This window comes from Myotis lucifugus, unplaced genomic scaffold, assembly GCF_000147115.1.
Source record: "Myotis lucifugus unplaced genomic scaffold, Myoluc2.0 scaffold_47, whole genome shotgun sequence".
NCBI classification, from domain to species: Eukaryota; Metazoa; Chordata; class Mammalia; order Chiroptera; family Vespertilionidae; genus Myotis; species Myotis lucifugus.
The window spans coordinates 1,796,488-1,811,709 of record NW_005871095.1 but is presented as its reverse complement, the minus strand read 5'-3'; the positions used below and the strand labels follow the sequence as shown (position 1 = coordinate 1,811,709).

Below are 15,222 nucleotides of genomic sequence, written 5' to 3'. Positions count from 1 at the left end.
GCCGCAGTTTGCCGACCACGGTTCTATCCAGACTGTGAATGGGAAGGAATAAAACACTCTGCTTCCAGGCTGGGCTTCCCCGGATTCTGGGACTGGGGAGGACAGACTTGCCACGGACTTGAGCAAAGGCTGATCAGGGCAGCGGGAAGGACCCCGCTCTTCATCACACTTCCATGAAGCGTCCTCACCGAAGAGCGGCCTTTGTATCCGGCGCCGCTGCCCGCCCAGTTCTCCGCGTGTGATAGGTAGTCAGTTACCAAAGAGAGGGAAAACACTGACCAGGAATGCGTTGCTCAGAAAAGCATTCAGTTTTGTCTTCCATTTTTGCTAAATTCCTCCTTCTTTCATTTAAATCAAAGGATTTTGTTTCCAGAAACTTCACTTAGCTTTTTTTTTTCTCTCTCTCTCTGCCTCTATTTCTCACTACAGTTTCTCTCTTGGTCCTTCAAGGAGGATGGCACTTATCTTTAGGCCTCTCCCATTTTAAGAGGAACAAACATCCGCAGAGGCGAAAAAAGAAGGAGTAGAAGAAGCAGAAGTGGAGGCAGCACGTCATCCGAGCCTGAAGGGTTCTCACAGCCCAGGGACTGCCTCTGGCCTTGCTGTTTGAATAACCTCTGGGTTTGTCCAACCCACCCCCTCAGCTCGAGTTTGAACTCCAGAACAAATATTTGTCCCGTGTTTGAACAAAGTTTGAGAGCTTTCTTCCTCTTTTTTCTACTTTTTAAAATCGAACTGTACTCCTCTGCTGTTCCTTTGAACTCGGTTGGGTGAGAGGGGAATTCTCCCCAGACCCTGCACTGGAGCCCTTGGCCAAGCTGCCCAGCAAGATGCAATGGCTCACGAGCTTTCTCATCTGGTTCTTTCTTTCCGAGGCACAAGCCTTCGAAATCCCCACCAATGGACTCCCAGAAGTAAGTACTTGCAGAAGCCTCCTTGCTCTTGCCCATACAGATGCTCAGGAACTAGCCTGTTGCTGTTGCTCTTCAAGGACTGTCTTTTGGGTAGAAAGGAAATTTATGATAAACTCATCTGAGTAGAAGTATTCACTGTTATAATTACTGGACTGTATTTACTTTTTAAAGCATTAACAGTTTCAAATGAGATGAATGAAGTCAAGCTCAATGTGCTGTCCCCATCATGTAACATTTATGGAGTACAGCTGCCTACTTGTTATCTAAAAAAATGGGAATAATAATTGACCCACCTCAAAGGGTGTTTGAGAATTAAATGACATATGTAAATTATCTAGCCCAGGGCAAACACCAGAAAGCACCTAATAATTATTAGCTATGATGATGATGTTGATGATGACATGTCATTATCACTCATACAGAGAATAAGAAAAGTCATTATCAGAGCACTATTGTTTTTCATACCTAAGTGGACAATGATTTCTGTGATAAGAGCATGTTAACTATTCCTGTTAAAGAGGAAGGTGGCAAGTGGGCTGGTGGAGTGCAGGAATTATTCCCAGAGCTCAAGGTCTCCACTTTGGTCCTTTGGCCATCCCTACATAAGGAAAACCTTGGACTGAGTCATTTTGAAAGTCATACAAAAGCTATTTTGATGAAAGCAACATGTATTATGGGAATATCCTGGGAGATGCAGCAGATTGTAATACTTGCAGAGTGGATTGTCTACAAAAAATGCCAAAAAACAGGATAGCCTATTTGCCGGGGTGGTGGGGGGAGGGGGGATCACTCTGTCTGTTTAGAAACTTCCATACTTCCCAACACTTTAAAAAACACCGAGTGTACTAGAAACCACTGGAATTAAAGCCAACACATCCACATCTGTTTGTGTTTTTTCTATCACTTCTTACTGGCATTACTTTTATATTGACATTCTTAATCCAGTGGATAATGGTTCACATTTATCCAGGCAGACACTGTTGATGCCCCTAAGATCTACCCACTACTTCCCCCCAGACACACACCTGAACCGTGGGTTACTTTTACCCCTACCTTATGTCACATCATCTTTTGGCAAACTCATAAATTAATTTCTTCCACTTAATAACTAGCAAACATAAATATATTAAAGAAATATTCATGTAAAAATGTGAGACTGCCTAGAGCAGTGGTTCTCTACCTTTTGGCCCTTTAAATACAATTCCTCATGTTGTGACCCAACCATAAAATTATTTTCGTTGCTACTTCATAATGTAATGTTGCTACTGTTATGAATCGTAATGTAAATATCTGATATGAAGGATGGTCTTAGGCGACCCCTGTGAAAGGGTCGTTCGACTGCCAAAGGGGTCTCGACCCACAGGTTGAGAACCGCTGGCCTAGAGGTATAGGAAATAAGATAAAATAATATAATTAATACTTTTATGCCTGTCACCAGCTGCTTATTTTACTCTCAATTTTTTTTATTAATAGAAATAAACATCTTAAATTCTTTTTTAAGTTTGCAGAATATGAAGATCTTGTGGAACTGGCTCCAGGCAGATTTCAATTTGTGCCCGAAAACCGGAGGCATCAGGTACAGTAAGCCTTAAGTTCCAAAAGGGAAAAATAAGTAAAAGAGACCATGATTGAAGAAGTAGGAGAAGGATTAAAATACTTTTTGCTAGATGTTCTCAAGAGCTCGTAGGTATTTTAAGCAGAAAGGAGCCCAGTGGTTTTACACGCAAGTGGGAGCATTTTCAAGGTAAAAATCAAGAGAGACTTCTATGCAACTGTCCCTGAGCCCCCAAACCATAATGGCCACCTTAGTCCCTTGAAGGATATACAGCTATGTGTTTTCTTTAAACTTGAAGATTATGGGATGATTTTACTGCCTGCTAAGGAAGAACTTCCTCTTAGGGGGTGTTTCCCATCCCAGTGGTGGCAGGTATGGCCCACTTGCAGCCACACATTCTCTTTCTTCTGGTCACTGCTCTCTGGGGGTGTAGCTCAGGGAGCATGGGAGTGGCTCAGAGAACTGGCCACACTGCGGCCTGCACTCTGGAGGCAGCTTAGACAAGATGCTCTCATTCGTGGGGGTGAGTTCTCCAGGAGCCAGGAAGGGTTTGGCTTCTTCCCCAAAGAGCCTACATGCTGAGAAAGGTATTTATGGAAACAACGCTAAGCTGACCGGTGACTTATTTTGTTTGGGTATGAATTTTTGACTTTCCAGAAGTCCAGGTTTTTTGTAGACCAATAATATTAAAACCCAATAGGCGAGCCCTCATGTCAGGGTCTTCATCTACCCATAAGAGAGAAAACTTAGTCAATGAAATTTCACTGAAAAGTCTAAAGGAAGGCAACTGTTGACTCATTATGTCATGTAATACCTCTTAAAACCTCAGTTCACCCCAAATCAGGCAACAAGCTAAGCTTATATCCAACACCTGGATTATTATTTTAAACTTCACCAGATATGAAATATTCATCCATCACTCTGAAGCCACTCAGCTTTCCATGCCCACAGGACAATCTTTCCTGTGGATAATTCCCTAGCAGGGCGGTTCAGGTACAGAGATTCCACACGCCAGTCACCATGCTTAGCTCCACCAAGGAGAAAACACATCAAAATCCCAACTCCCATGTAGCTTAGTCTAATGGAGGAGACAGACACATATTCCCACTATCTTCCTTTGAAGAAGAGCTATGCTGCTATGAAATGCTTAGTAAAGGAAGCTTACCTGGTCTGGGGATGAGAGGGGGTCAGAGAGAACTTCACTGAGAAAATTCTGCCTGAGCTGAGATCTGAAGGAGGAATAGGAGTTGTGACATTGAGGGAGGGGACAGAGGTGACCAGGAAGGGGGAGCATTGCAGGCAATGGAGATGGCATGTCCAGAGCCCCATGGTAGAAAAAAAAAAGCACCCAACAACCATGCAATTGAATAAAAAATCAATCATACAAATAGGATGAAGGAGAAATATGCTACTCAGCATGAGTTTGGTTGGATATTTTCATTTAAAAACATTTGTTTTAGCATTATATAAACAGTGATGGGCATGCAACCCAAAGGGGGCTGAGAAATTTGTTCAGAAAAACACACCAGTGGGAAATAGTATCCCAGAATGTTTGATATTTATGTCTTGGCTCCAATGAATAGATTATAGCTCAGGATTGAGGGGGGGTGGGGGGTGGGGGGTGGGGGGGAGGTAAAGGGGGGGGGGAAGAAACACTTTTTTTTTTTAACTGAAGAAAGCAGTTTTTGCCCTCAAGGTAATAAGTAACACACTTTTGAAGAATGATTATCTAACTTCCTTTCACAGAGAAGTATTTCTGGAGAATCTGGAGAAACCATGGTAAGTTTACTTTGATTTTGTTAAATATTGATACCTGAATGATTTTTCTGTTACCTATTATCTAGAAATCATCACGGTTACCTCCTTTGTCTCCATCACCGAGAGCATTTACCTAACTTTCGAAATACCCTCTTGCCCAATTCTGTTTGGAAGTGTGTCTAAAACTCAGCATGAAAGAGAACCGTGTACAAGCAACCAGAGGAGGTGTTACCAAGAGTTGAAAATGCCCTTTCTCTTTATTTTCTTAAGTTTTGCCAACATAGATTTCATCCAAGCATATATATTTATTCCAGCTTAACAGTTTGATTTCAAATATGACATCTCACAGCTCTCGAGGTAAAAGAGTGTGGGAAAGGAACTCTTAAAAATGAAATGACTCGATTCCCTGAGATGTTCAAGGTCGTGTTTCCCGTGGCAAGAAAGTATCAAAAGGAAGTGGTTTGTGTTGGCTTCCTGCTCTGAATTGACAGAAATTGTGAAAAGCACAGGTTTAAGGAGTAGAAAGGACAAATAACAGCCTGGGTTTTATCTTAGTTGGATGTTGAGTTGAAAGGTTTCATCTTGAATGAGAAAGCTTGAGGGATGACACCTAGTGTTGAAATAAGCAAATCCTTTTGAAGAAAAAAAGCAAAATCTAATGGGGCTACATTGCCATAGTCCTGAAGCAGCTTGCAATCCTCAGGCACCTCCAAAAAACGATGTGTTTGTAATCCCTTGCCTTGAGCATGCTCATAAACTGTAGCCTTTTACATCGGGGCTGCCTTAATTGAGTAGAGAAGGACTGGCAAAGGGGGTCCAGAGCGCTGGACCAATAATTGCATCAAAATCATATTTTTCTTGTCCTTCTATTCAGTTTGTTACTCCCACCTATCAGTGTTCTCACCTATCAGTGTCTTTCTTTGGGGAAGGAGAAGAAGACTGGGAGAAGATTAAATTGTAATACATAAAATCAAAGAAGGTAGACAGCAGTATGGAGACCATATGTGTCTTCAACCTCACCATAACCCTGGCTGCACCCCACTCTGGAGGTGCAGCCAGGGACCCCTTCCACCCCTGCAATGCTGTGTCCTTTCTCTCACTATGGCCCTGCATTTGAAGTTATTGCTAGGACTTTTCCAATTCAATCTTGCTTCCCACAACCGTTTTCTACTTGTGTTCTACCTTTAAAAATCATCATTAATAGACATATAAACCTGAAAGGCGTATCAAGATATCTCAAAATAAAGGCAGACTTCTGCCTGGGGGGTATTTCAAGTTAGGAGAATGCTTAATAATACCCACCTGAGATATACACTTAATAATGCCCTAGGCTTGTTCATAATAAGATGTACTACTCTTAGCATCAAATACATAGTGAGGTTCTGTGTAATTATTTTCTGAGTATAGCTATGCTTTCTTGTCAACAGGAAGATGTTGATCAAGTGACTCTTTATAGCTACAAAGTCCAATCCACTATTACTTCTCGTATGGCCAACACCATGATTCAGTCCAAAGTGGTGAACAACTCCCCACAGCCTCGGGATGTTGTGTTTGATGTTCAGATTCCCAAAGGAGCCTTCATTTCCAACTTCTCCATGTGAGTAACTCCTATGTGAGCAGAAATTGGATATGCTCTACTCACAGAATCATAGTAGAATGGGCCTTAACGGTCAGCTGCTCCAGTGGTTCTCACTCTCAGAGCTTTGGACCCACTGGATGTCAAGGGTCATTGTGGAATGGGTTCTAATAATTTGTTTCTGTTAAAAATATCAGAATTTGCGAAGGATTTGATTTTCATTTCTAATAAATTAAAACAAAATTAAGCTATCTCTATAGTAACAACCTCTCACTTTACTTGCATTTTAATGTACTCTCTTGGGGGATAGGGGAGATAAATATAAGAAATTGCTCTGGCTTTCAGGAAACCATATATGAGTGTGTGCAGAGCAGTTCAGTGTCATCTGTCTTATGTTTTTCTATGGAAAAAAAATATGAGAACCATCGATTAAGTCCAATCATCAGTCCAGTGATTGAATTCCACTATTATACCCCTGAAAAGTAGATTATCCAGGCTTGATTTAAATATCTATATTATAAAAGGCCAGTGGCTGTAATGACCAAGCGACCGGTCACCAGGAGGTCCATGGAGCACCTCTCCTTCCCTCCCCTCAACCCACTGTTCGTGGCAGTGGGGTGGGGCTCACAGCTCATGCAGCACAGCAGGGTGGGGCTCATGGTTCACGCAGTGAGGTGGGCCTCACAGCGTGCGGGGTGCGGAGGGGCTCACAGCTCGCACAGCAAGGCGCAGCTCATGGCGGTGAGCTACTCGCACATGGTGGGTCTGGGGTCCCATGACCCGCCAGTGCAGCGGATCTGGGTCTCGCGCAATTTCATGCGCTGGGCCTTGAGTCTCTTTAATAATAAACTTGCTACTTCCCAGGGCAATCCACTCTATAGTTGATATGTCTGTTAGAATTATTTCTTATACTTAATTGAAATCTGTTCTATTTTCTACCCAGTAACTCGAGTTCTACTACAATTTTTTATAAATTCTCTACAAAATACATAATGAAGAGTTCTAGAAGGAAATGACATACTGTCTGAGATTGGCTTCAGAATAATCAAGATGAAGAGGGTGGGGGTTCAGACAATTGAAATTAGCTGAAATATTGCTAATGGTGTAGTTCAGTGATGGATCCATGGAGTTGCTTATATTATTCTTTTTATTCTTTGTATGTTTGAAGATTTCCACAACAACAACAAAAATGTTCAACCACTGCAATACCTTTCAAACAGTGAAGGCCAGTTACTTTGTCCCACTGGGCAGCTTCATTTATCGAGGCTAAATGTTCCCTGTTCCTTCAAGTGACTGGGTGGCTTTCTATCCCTTGACCATTTGGGTGGCCATCCCCAGCGTGTGCTCCACTTGGCCAATGTCCTTTTCCAGTTGCCTAGAAGAGAGACAATGCTCTGCATACATTCTGGCTGTTTTTTTATTAAGACATTAGATTGAGTTACTTCTCGTCTGCTTTTGTCTTCTTTATACCAATATAATCAATATAACTGTGAATAATAAAATAAAGGATTCAAATACCATGCATGTTAACTTCTAAAAACTGTAGAGCCAATTAACTATATTTTCTAAACAAAACAAAGTATGTAGAAAAATGCATTATATGACTTTGAATAGGTATCCTTTGAATTGGCTTAGAAAATTATTTTTAAAACATTTTTAGTAAGCTTTTTCTAGAAAGCAAATATAGAATGAAAAGCTTTTATGTAGGGATATTATGTAATATTATGTCTGAAAATTTATATTTAAAACTATTTTAATATATTTTTATTTTTAAACCACAAAACCAGAACTCATTCTAAGTATATCTTCTTTCTATTTTTCTCTCCATTTTTCATATCTCATTTCATAGAAGATTTGAGGTGATGAAAGACAGAATTATGTATATACATTTATTTGGTCTCTTTCTACACAGGGCTGAATTTATAAGACCAGAGGAAATAGTTGCTTATATCACTACAATTTAATAGGAGTTGTGCAGACCGCCATATGCAAAATATTTCTTCTGCCTTTTCTATCAAGGTTCCAAATATTCTACCAATAGAAATGATTTACTTTTGTCTCTAAAACTTTTTGGTCTTTGAACCTTAGAATGATTGATAGAAATAGTGCTAACCTGGCACGTGGGGTACAGTTCTAGTTCAGTCTCTGACCAACTGTGTGACCTTGAACAAGTCACTTGTCTCCTTGGCTCTGATTTCTCTCATCTAAAGAGGCAAACATAGAGGTGTGCCTCAACAAGTATGCTATTGGTGCTTGGGGCAGGACAATTTTTAGAAAAACTACCCTTCACATTACAGAATATCTAGCATTCTTGGTGCCCTCTTATCACGCCCTCTTTCAGTGATCAGAACAACCAAAAACATTTTCACACATTTCTAAGTTCCTTCTTGAGGATAGATACTACCCATTTGAGTGCCATAGGCTCCCTTTCATTTCTAAAATTCTATAATTCAACTGCTGTAACCTATCATTTCTTGGTATGGATTATATAACAGCCAGCTAAAATTCAGGTAGATAGAGATGGAGATGTAAAGAGAGGATAGAGGTCCCCAAGGGAGATGTTAGAGGAGTAAACACAAACTTTGCAAAAGGGTTCATTCACCAGCACCTTTCTCCAGCTTTCTTTACTCTCTGCCACCCTTGCAGGAGAGCAAAATGCCCGCAAGCTATGGCAGACCCTTAACTCATAGAAGATTGATCTTATGAACCAAATGTAAGCCAGACTAACTCGTGACTTATCAGTTACCTCTTCTAAGCACGTTTGTGATTCAGAAGGGACACCAAAAGCAACCGAAGTGCGCATCAATAGACGAGTGTATAAAGAAAATGTAGTACATATAAATGATGGAATATTACTCAGCCATAAAAAAGAATGAAATCTTACATTTTGCAACATGGCTCAGTGGATAGAGCATCGGCCTGCGGACTGAAGGGTCCCGGGTTCGATTCCGATCAAGGGCATGTACCTGGGTTGCGGGCACATCCCCAGTAGGAGATGTGCAGGAGGCAGCTGATTGATGTTTCTCTCTCATCAATGTTTCTGACTCTCTATCTCTCTCTCTTCCTCTCTGTAAAAAATCAATAAAATATATTTAAAAAAAAAAGAATGAAATCTTATTTGCAATGATGTGGATGAACCTAGAGAGTATTATGCTAAGTGAAATAAGACAGAGTAAAACAAATATGATTTTACTTCCATGTGGAATCTAAAAAGCCAAATAAATGAGCAAACAAAATTGTAACAGACGTATAGATGTAGAGAGCAGACTGATGATTGCCAGAGGGGAGGGGATTTAGGAGGCTGGATGAAAAAGGTGAAGGAATTGAGAAATACAAATTGGTAGTTATAAAAGAGTCATGGAATATAAAGTATAGCATAGGGAATATAGTCAATGATATTGTAATATCTATATACTAGAGGCCTGTTGCATGAAAAGATTCGTGCAATAAACCTTCCCTCCTCCTGGCTGTCGGCACCGGTTTTCCTCCGGCACCCTGGACCCAGGCCTTTGCTCCGGCCAGAGCCACCTTCCAGCCCGCCAGCCCTGGGTCCCCTGCGGGAGGGCCGGCTGAGGACAGGGCGAGTGACCAATCGCCGCGGTCCGCCCACCAGCCCCAGGTCCCCCGCTGGAGGGCCGGATGGAGGTGGGCGGGTGGCGGGGATCACGCATCCTGCCCACCAGCCACAGGTTGGGTGCCTGCAGTATGCAAATTAGCTGCCATCTTTGTTAGCGGTTAATTTGCATATCGTGCTGATTAGCCCATGGGAGGTGTAGCGAAGGTATGGTCAGTTACCAAGTTTGTCTATTATTAGATTAGATGGTGCCAGGTGGGTACTAGACTTATAGGAGGATCACTTCATAAATTATATAAATGTTCCATCACTAAAAATTATATAAATGATATAAATGTATACCTGAAACTATTATAAAATAATATTGAATGCCAACTATTAAAAAAAGTTTTAAATTTTTTAAAAGGTTACCCAATAAGAACAATACCTTATCTGCAGGGTAAATTTTGAAAATAAGGAACATTTTTAACACAAGCAATAGTAGTAAGGGAAAGCTTTTAGGATGATGGGAGACTACATGTACTTCTTAAATCACACTGTCAGATGAAGAGACTCCTGTGTATGAAATATGTAAATGTCTCTCTTCCTTTTTTTTCCAGGTACAAAATGATCATTGCTCCCATTCAGTAAATCCACCTTGTTGGCATGTTTGCTTGTTTTTGGTTTTTTTTTTTGTTAGTTTTGCTATTTTTGTTTGCTTTATATTCAGACCAACTGGTGGCTTTCTGTCATTTTCTAGGAGTGTAGACGGCACTACATTCACTAGTTCCATTAAGGAGAAAACCGTGGGTAGAGCCCTTTACTCACAGGCAAGAGCAAAAGATAAAAGCACCGGATTGGTGAGGTAAGGCCCGCGCCCCCATCCCACTGCTGTCCCCCCAGTCCCTTCCTCAAGAGCACACAGCCTTGTAGTCAGATGGTAGAGTTAGGTGCTCCAGTTTCTATTCCCTAAGGCCTCTCTGCAGCAAATGAGCTATCCTTACCTAACTTGCAGTTGGATGTTCTGTAGCTAATGTTGATTTGCTAAAAGAGTATATAGAGGAAGCATGTCAAACTCAAAGGCTAACATGGGCCAAATAAACAAGGTTTAAGTTTATGTGGGCCACAAAAAAACAAAAGTTTCAATTATCATAGAAACGTAGGTTTATTTTGATAGAGACATGCTGAATACAAAGGGCTGAAATAAATGAGTAATCATTAACACAAAATAGACCATTTTATTAAAAATTAATATATTTTTTGAACATTAACTTACCAGACACTGAATAACTGCACAAATTAATAAGTGTAACGCAAGTAAACCTAATTTTCTTGTTCTCCAAAAGCAAAATATTTCCTGTGGCACACACCAAACAAGTCAATCCAAGACTAATGACTTGGCAATTGCCTGCTAATATATTTGCTGATAGTATTAGTTGAGAGAAATGGTGCGCCTGTGAGTAAGGCATGTAAGGCACAAAAGGAAAATGAATGCAACAAGATTATAATAATCAGTCATTAGCAAACATTGTAGTTTGTTATTAATATGTATAACAGGATATTGTAAAAATTAAGTTACGAAATTTTTATCAAAACGTTTCTTACATACCGTTATATTGGCTGGGCCTCAAAAATATTCCTTGTGGACCTCATGCGGCCCACAGGCCGTGAGTTTGACATGCTTGGTGTAGAAAAACTACAGAAGTACTGGTGATCTGATGACAACACTTACCATGTAGAATTGACCCTTGAACAACACAATTTAAACTGCTTGGGTGCACTTACACCAGGATTTAAAAAAAAAAAATAGATACAGCCTGCCCTTTGCATTCACAGATTCAACCAACCCAGAGTAGAAACAATATTTTTGCATTCCCAACTGAGGATTCCCAAAAATACTGTTTTTCATGCGTAGTTGGTTGAATCTGTGGTTGCAAAACCCATGAATAGGAAGGGTTGACTGTAGAGTCAAAAGTCACATGCTGATTTTCTACTCCTAACCCCCTGCATTGTTCAAGGGTCAATTGTATTCAGAAATAAAGGTTTGGAATTTGTTTTAACTATTTATTCTGCCTTATTTTTATGGAGTAAGGCTTCCACCCTCAACAGGGGAGCCTCTCAAGCCAGAAACTTCAAAGGACTTTTCAACCAGTCACTTCTCACACTGCCTATCTAATCTGCCAGATCCTGCCATCCACTTTTCCTTCATCTCTTCCACCTCTCTACATCCCCAAATTTACCTTTATTTAAAATATTTTCATTTCATTCATTCCTTTATTCATTCAATGAAAGTTCATTGAGCTCTGTACCCAGTTCTGTCAAAGGCGACAATTCCACAGCAAACACTGCAGCTAGCAGAGGAGACAGCCAAGGAACCTATAGTATAGAGGTGGCTCTCATATATATAATATATATTATTTTAAGGGGCTATTACATATCCTATATAATAAAAGGCTAATATGCAAATTGTCACCTTAACCGGGAGTTCGACCAGGAGTTTGACCAGGGGGCGGGGCCAGCTGGCAAACCACCATGGCCCCTACCCCCAGCCAGCCTGGCCCAATTGGCCCCAATCAGGATGGGCCAGCTGGACCCCACCTGTGCACAAATTTGTGCACTGGGCTTCTAGTAATATATAATGGAGTAAGTGCTCATGTAGAGAGGGTAAAAAACCTTATGGGAGCTCAAGTGTACAGTTCTGTCTGGGAGTCCAGAAAAATCATCACAGAGGACCTGATGTTTGAACTGAGCACAATTAGATTGTAAAAATTTATCCAGATAGAGAAAGGAGAGAAGAAATCCCAAGCAGAGGAAACATCTCCAGTGTTGATCCAGGTTGATCGGGTTCTTTTATCTTTAGGATATCATTTTGCCATCTTTACCATCACTTTGACCACATCGTCCACTCATTTGTTATTTTTCGCTCTACAAATATTTATTAGCAACCGAAATTCTCCTAGGTACTGCAGGTACAACAGACCATAGAGCTCACGTTCTAGTTCACTCCCCAGATAATAAGGCCTATGGTCACATGCTGATAGGTGTGCACCAGGCCATGCTCATCTTTTTCTTCAGCCACCTGGTATCCCAAGCTGACTTTCCAGAGTACTTCCCCAATCCCCAATGGGCTCATTATCACAATCTCACCTTGCTTAGTTAGTCAAGTTAACTTTTTAAAAATATTAATTATGTATCTTAATGTTCAAATTACCCTCATTTGATAGTTTCTCTTTAAAACCATAAACATTTCAAGACCAATGATGGCATTGGGCTTGATATGTACATGACTAAGTAAGGCCTTATGCTGGAAATACATATTCAATTTGATGAAATAATAGATGTCTTCTTTTTGAAGATTTTCAGAATTAAAGAATTTCTAAAATGAGACTACAGTGCAGCAGAGGAAATGGGTGCTCTCTTTGGAGTTATCTAAACTTCAGTGTGAGGCTTGGCCCTACAACTGACTACCTGTGTGGTCTTCAGCAGGTTACCAGTTCTCTATTAGCCTCATGTGTTATTGTCTGATAAATAAGGGTACTAATACTCATCTTGCAGAGCTGCTTTGCAAGCTATGATGACATGTGTCAAGCTTCTGGCACACAATAGGAATCAGTACCTGGGAGCTTTTTGCAAATGACCCTCAAATCTGTAAGAAGCTCTAGAACAGCGGTTCTCAACCTGTGGGTCGCGACCCCTTTGGCGGTCGAATGACCCTTTCACAGGGGTTGCCTAAGACCATCCTGCATATCAGATATTTACATTACGATTCATAACAGTAGCAACATTACAGTTATGAAGTAGCAACGAAAATAATTTTATGGTTGGGTCACAACATGAGGAACTGTATTTAAAGGGCCAGAAGGTTGAGAACCACTGATCTAGAAGAAAAGATCAGGTAAGAGGTAAGAGAGGAGACTGAAAATGTTAATGGAAATGAATTTACATGGACATTTTAATATACTATTCGTTTTCATGAACAATTGAGTCATTCAACTACCCTTGCCTAGATTCTGGGTCTTGTGCTTGGTCATGCATGTGATAACTTACATCAGGGGCTCACATCTTCAGGAGCAGGGTTCTTGATATGGAGAACTTTAAAACCGAAGTGAACATCCGACCTGGAGCAAAGGTGCAGTTTGAACTTCATTATCAGGAAGTGAAGTGGAGGAAGCTGGGGTCCTATGAACACAGACTTCATCTGAATCCAGGACGACTGGCCAAACACTTGGAGGTAAGTGTGGATTTGCAGGGTGTGCAGTGACATCATCCTCTTACGGTTCTATAGTTCGCCACCCTTTATGGTGTTTGATGCCACTCAACTCTGCAAGACAGTTTGGTGTACTGAAAAGGTTATGAGTTTGGAGTTCACCAGGCCACTTCCTTACTGATTTCAATGTCAGCTTGATTTCTTATTTGCTATGTCAGTTTCCTAGCACTGCTGTAACAAATTACCACAATCTGGGGGCTTAAAACCACAGAAATTTATTCTCTCACAGTTCTGGAGAACAGAAGTCTGAAATCAAGCTGTTGGCAAGGCAGCACTCCCACAGGCTCTAAGAGAGAGTCTATTCTTTGCTTTTTCCTGTGTCTGGCAGCTGCTGGCATTGTTTGACATCTGGCCTTGTGGCCACATCATTCCAATCATCACCTCTTCTGCATGTCCCAAATCTCACTCTGCCTTTTCTCTTATAAGAACAGTTGTCATTGGATTTAGGAACCACTGCATAGTACAGGATGATTTCATCTCAAGATTCTTGCTCCAGCTGGATGCTTAGTGGTTAGAGTATCAGCCTGCGACTGAAGGGTGACAGGTTCACTTCCAGTCAAGAGCACATACCTCGGTTTCAGGCTCAATCCTTGGCCCCAGAGACAACCAGTTGATGGATCTTTGATGTTTCCCTCTCTGTGTCTCTCCCCCTTCCTCCCATCCTCTCAAAAAAAATCAATGGAAAAAAATATCCTTGGGGAAGGATTAACAACAACAACAATAACAACAAAAGATTTTTAGCTGCATCTGTTACCTTTTTCCAAATGAGGTAACATCCACAAGTTCCAGGGACTTGATATAAACATATCTTTTGGGGGACTGTCATTCAACCCACTATACTGGCCTTCTGACATGGGACAAGTTATCCTGAGTGCCCATGTTTTCACATATTTTTTTTTTTTAATATATTTTATTGATTTTTTACAGAGAGGAAGGGAGAGAGACAGAGAGTTAGAAACATCGATGAGAGAGAAACATCGATCAGCTGCCTCCTGCACATCTCCTACTGGGGATGTGCCCACAACCCAGGTACATGCCCTTGACCGGAATCGAACCCGGGACCTTTCACTCCGCAGGCCGATGCTCTATCCACTGAGTGCCCATGTTTTCACATGTGAAAAGGGAACTATCACATATCTTGTCATCAGGCTAAAGAACAGTATGACAATGTCAACTGAAAAGCGGGAGCTATTGGAAGTCAAGAAGCAGTGAACAAAGCCTGAGGAACTCGGCCCTGGGTTTGAAGTGTGGCTCAGCCACTTACTAACTAGGTCACTCTGAATCTCTTTTTCTTCATTTGTAAAATGAGAAATAAAAAGTAAGAACAATAACAGATAATAATAACATTGATGAGAGTTAAGTGAGCTTATACATGTGAATTGTTCAGCAAAGCACTTAAAGTATACATAGAGAAATGGCAGCTGTGACTATAGTTTTGCCAAGGATCATCAAGAGGGATTCCTCCCTACTATTAGCTCTGCTCAAAACAAGAAGACAGAAAAGAAATAAAAAAGCCCAGGATGTGGGGGAAATTACCTATTATTGACAGATCTACAGAGTAAATGCAGAATCATTTAATAATGGCTTCCCTTCCATTTT

General features: G+C 40.9%; 1 protein-coding gene across 1 annotated transcript in view; it reads left to right on the top strand.

Moving 5' to 3' along the window:
* The first annotated feature begins 830 nt into the window (after positions 1 to 830).
* Positions 831 to 15,222, top strand: part of ITIH2 (inter-alpha-trypsin inhibitor heavy chain 2) — a 38,497-nt gene continuing 24,105 nt past the window's right edge. The window contains exons 1-6 of the mRNA XM_006088406.3: positions 831 to 914; positions 2,416 to 2,490; positions 4,216 to 4,248; positions 5,655 to 5,824; positions 10,117 to 10,221; positions 13,425 to 13,587. Coding sequence (XP_006088468.1) covers positions 831 to 914; positions 2,416 to 2,490; positions 4,216 to 4,248; positions 5,655 to 5,824; positions 10,117 to 10,221; positions 13,425 to 13,587 — 630 coding nt within the window. The remainder of the gene's footprint in view (positions 915 to 2,415; positions 2,491 to 4,215; positions 4,249 to 5,654; positions 5,825 to 10,116; positions 10,222 to 13,424; positions 13,588 to 15,222) is intronic.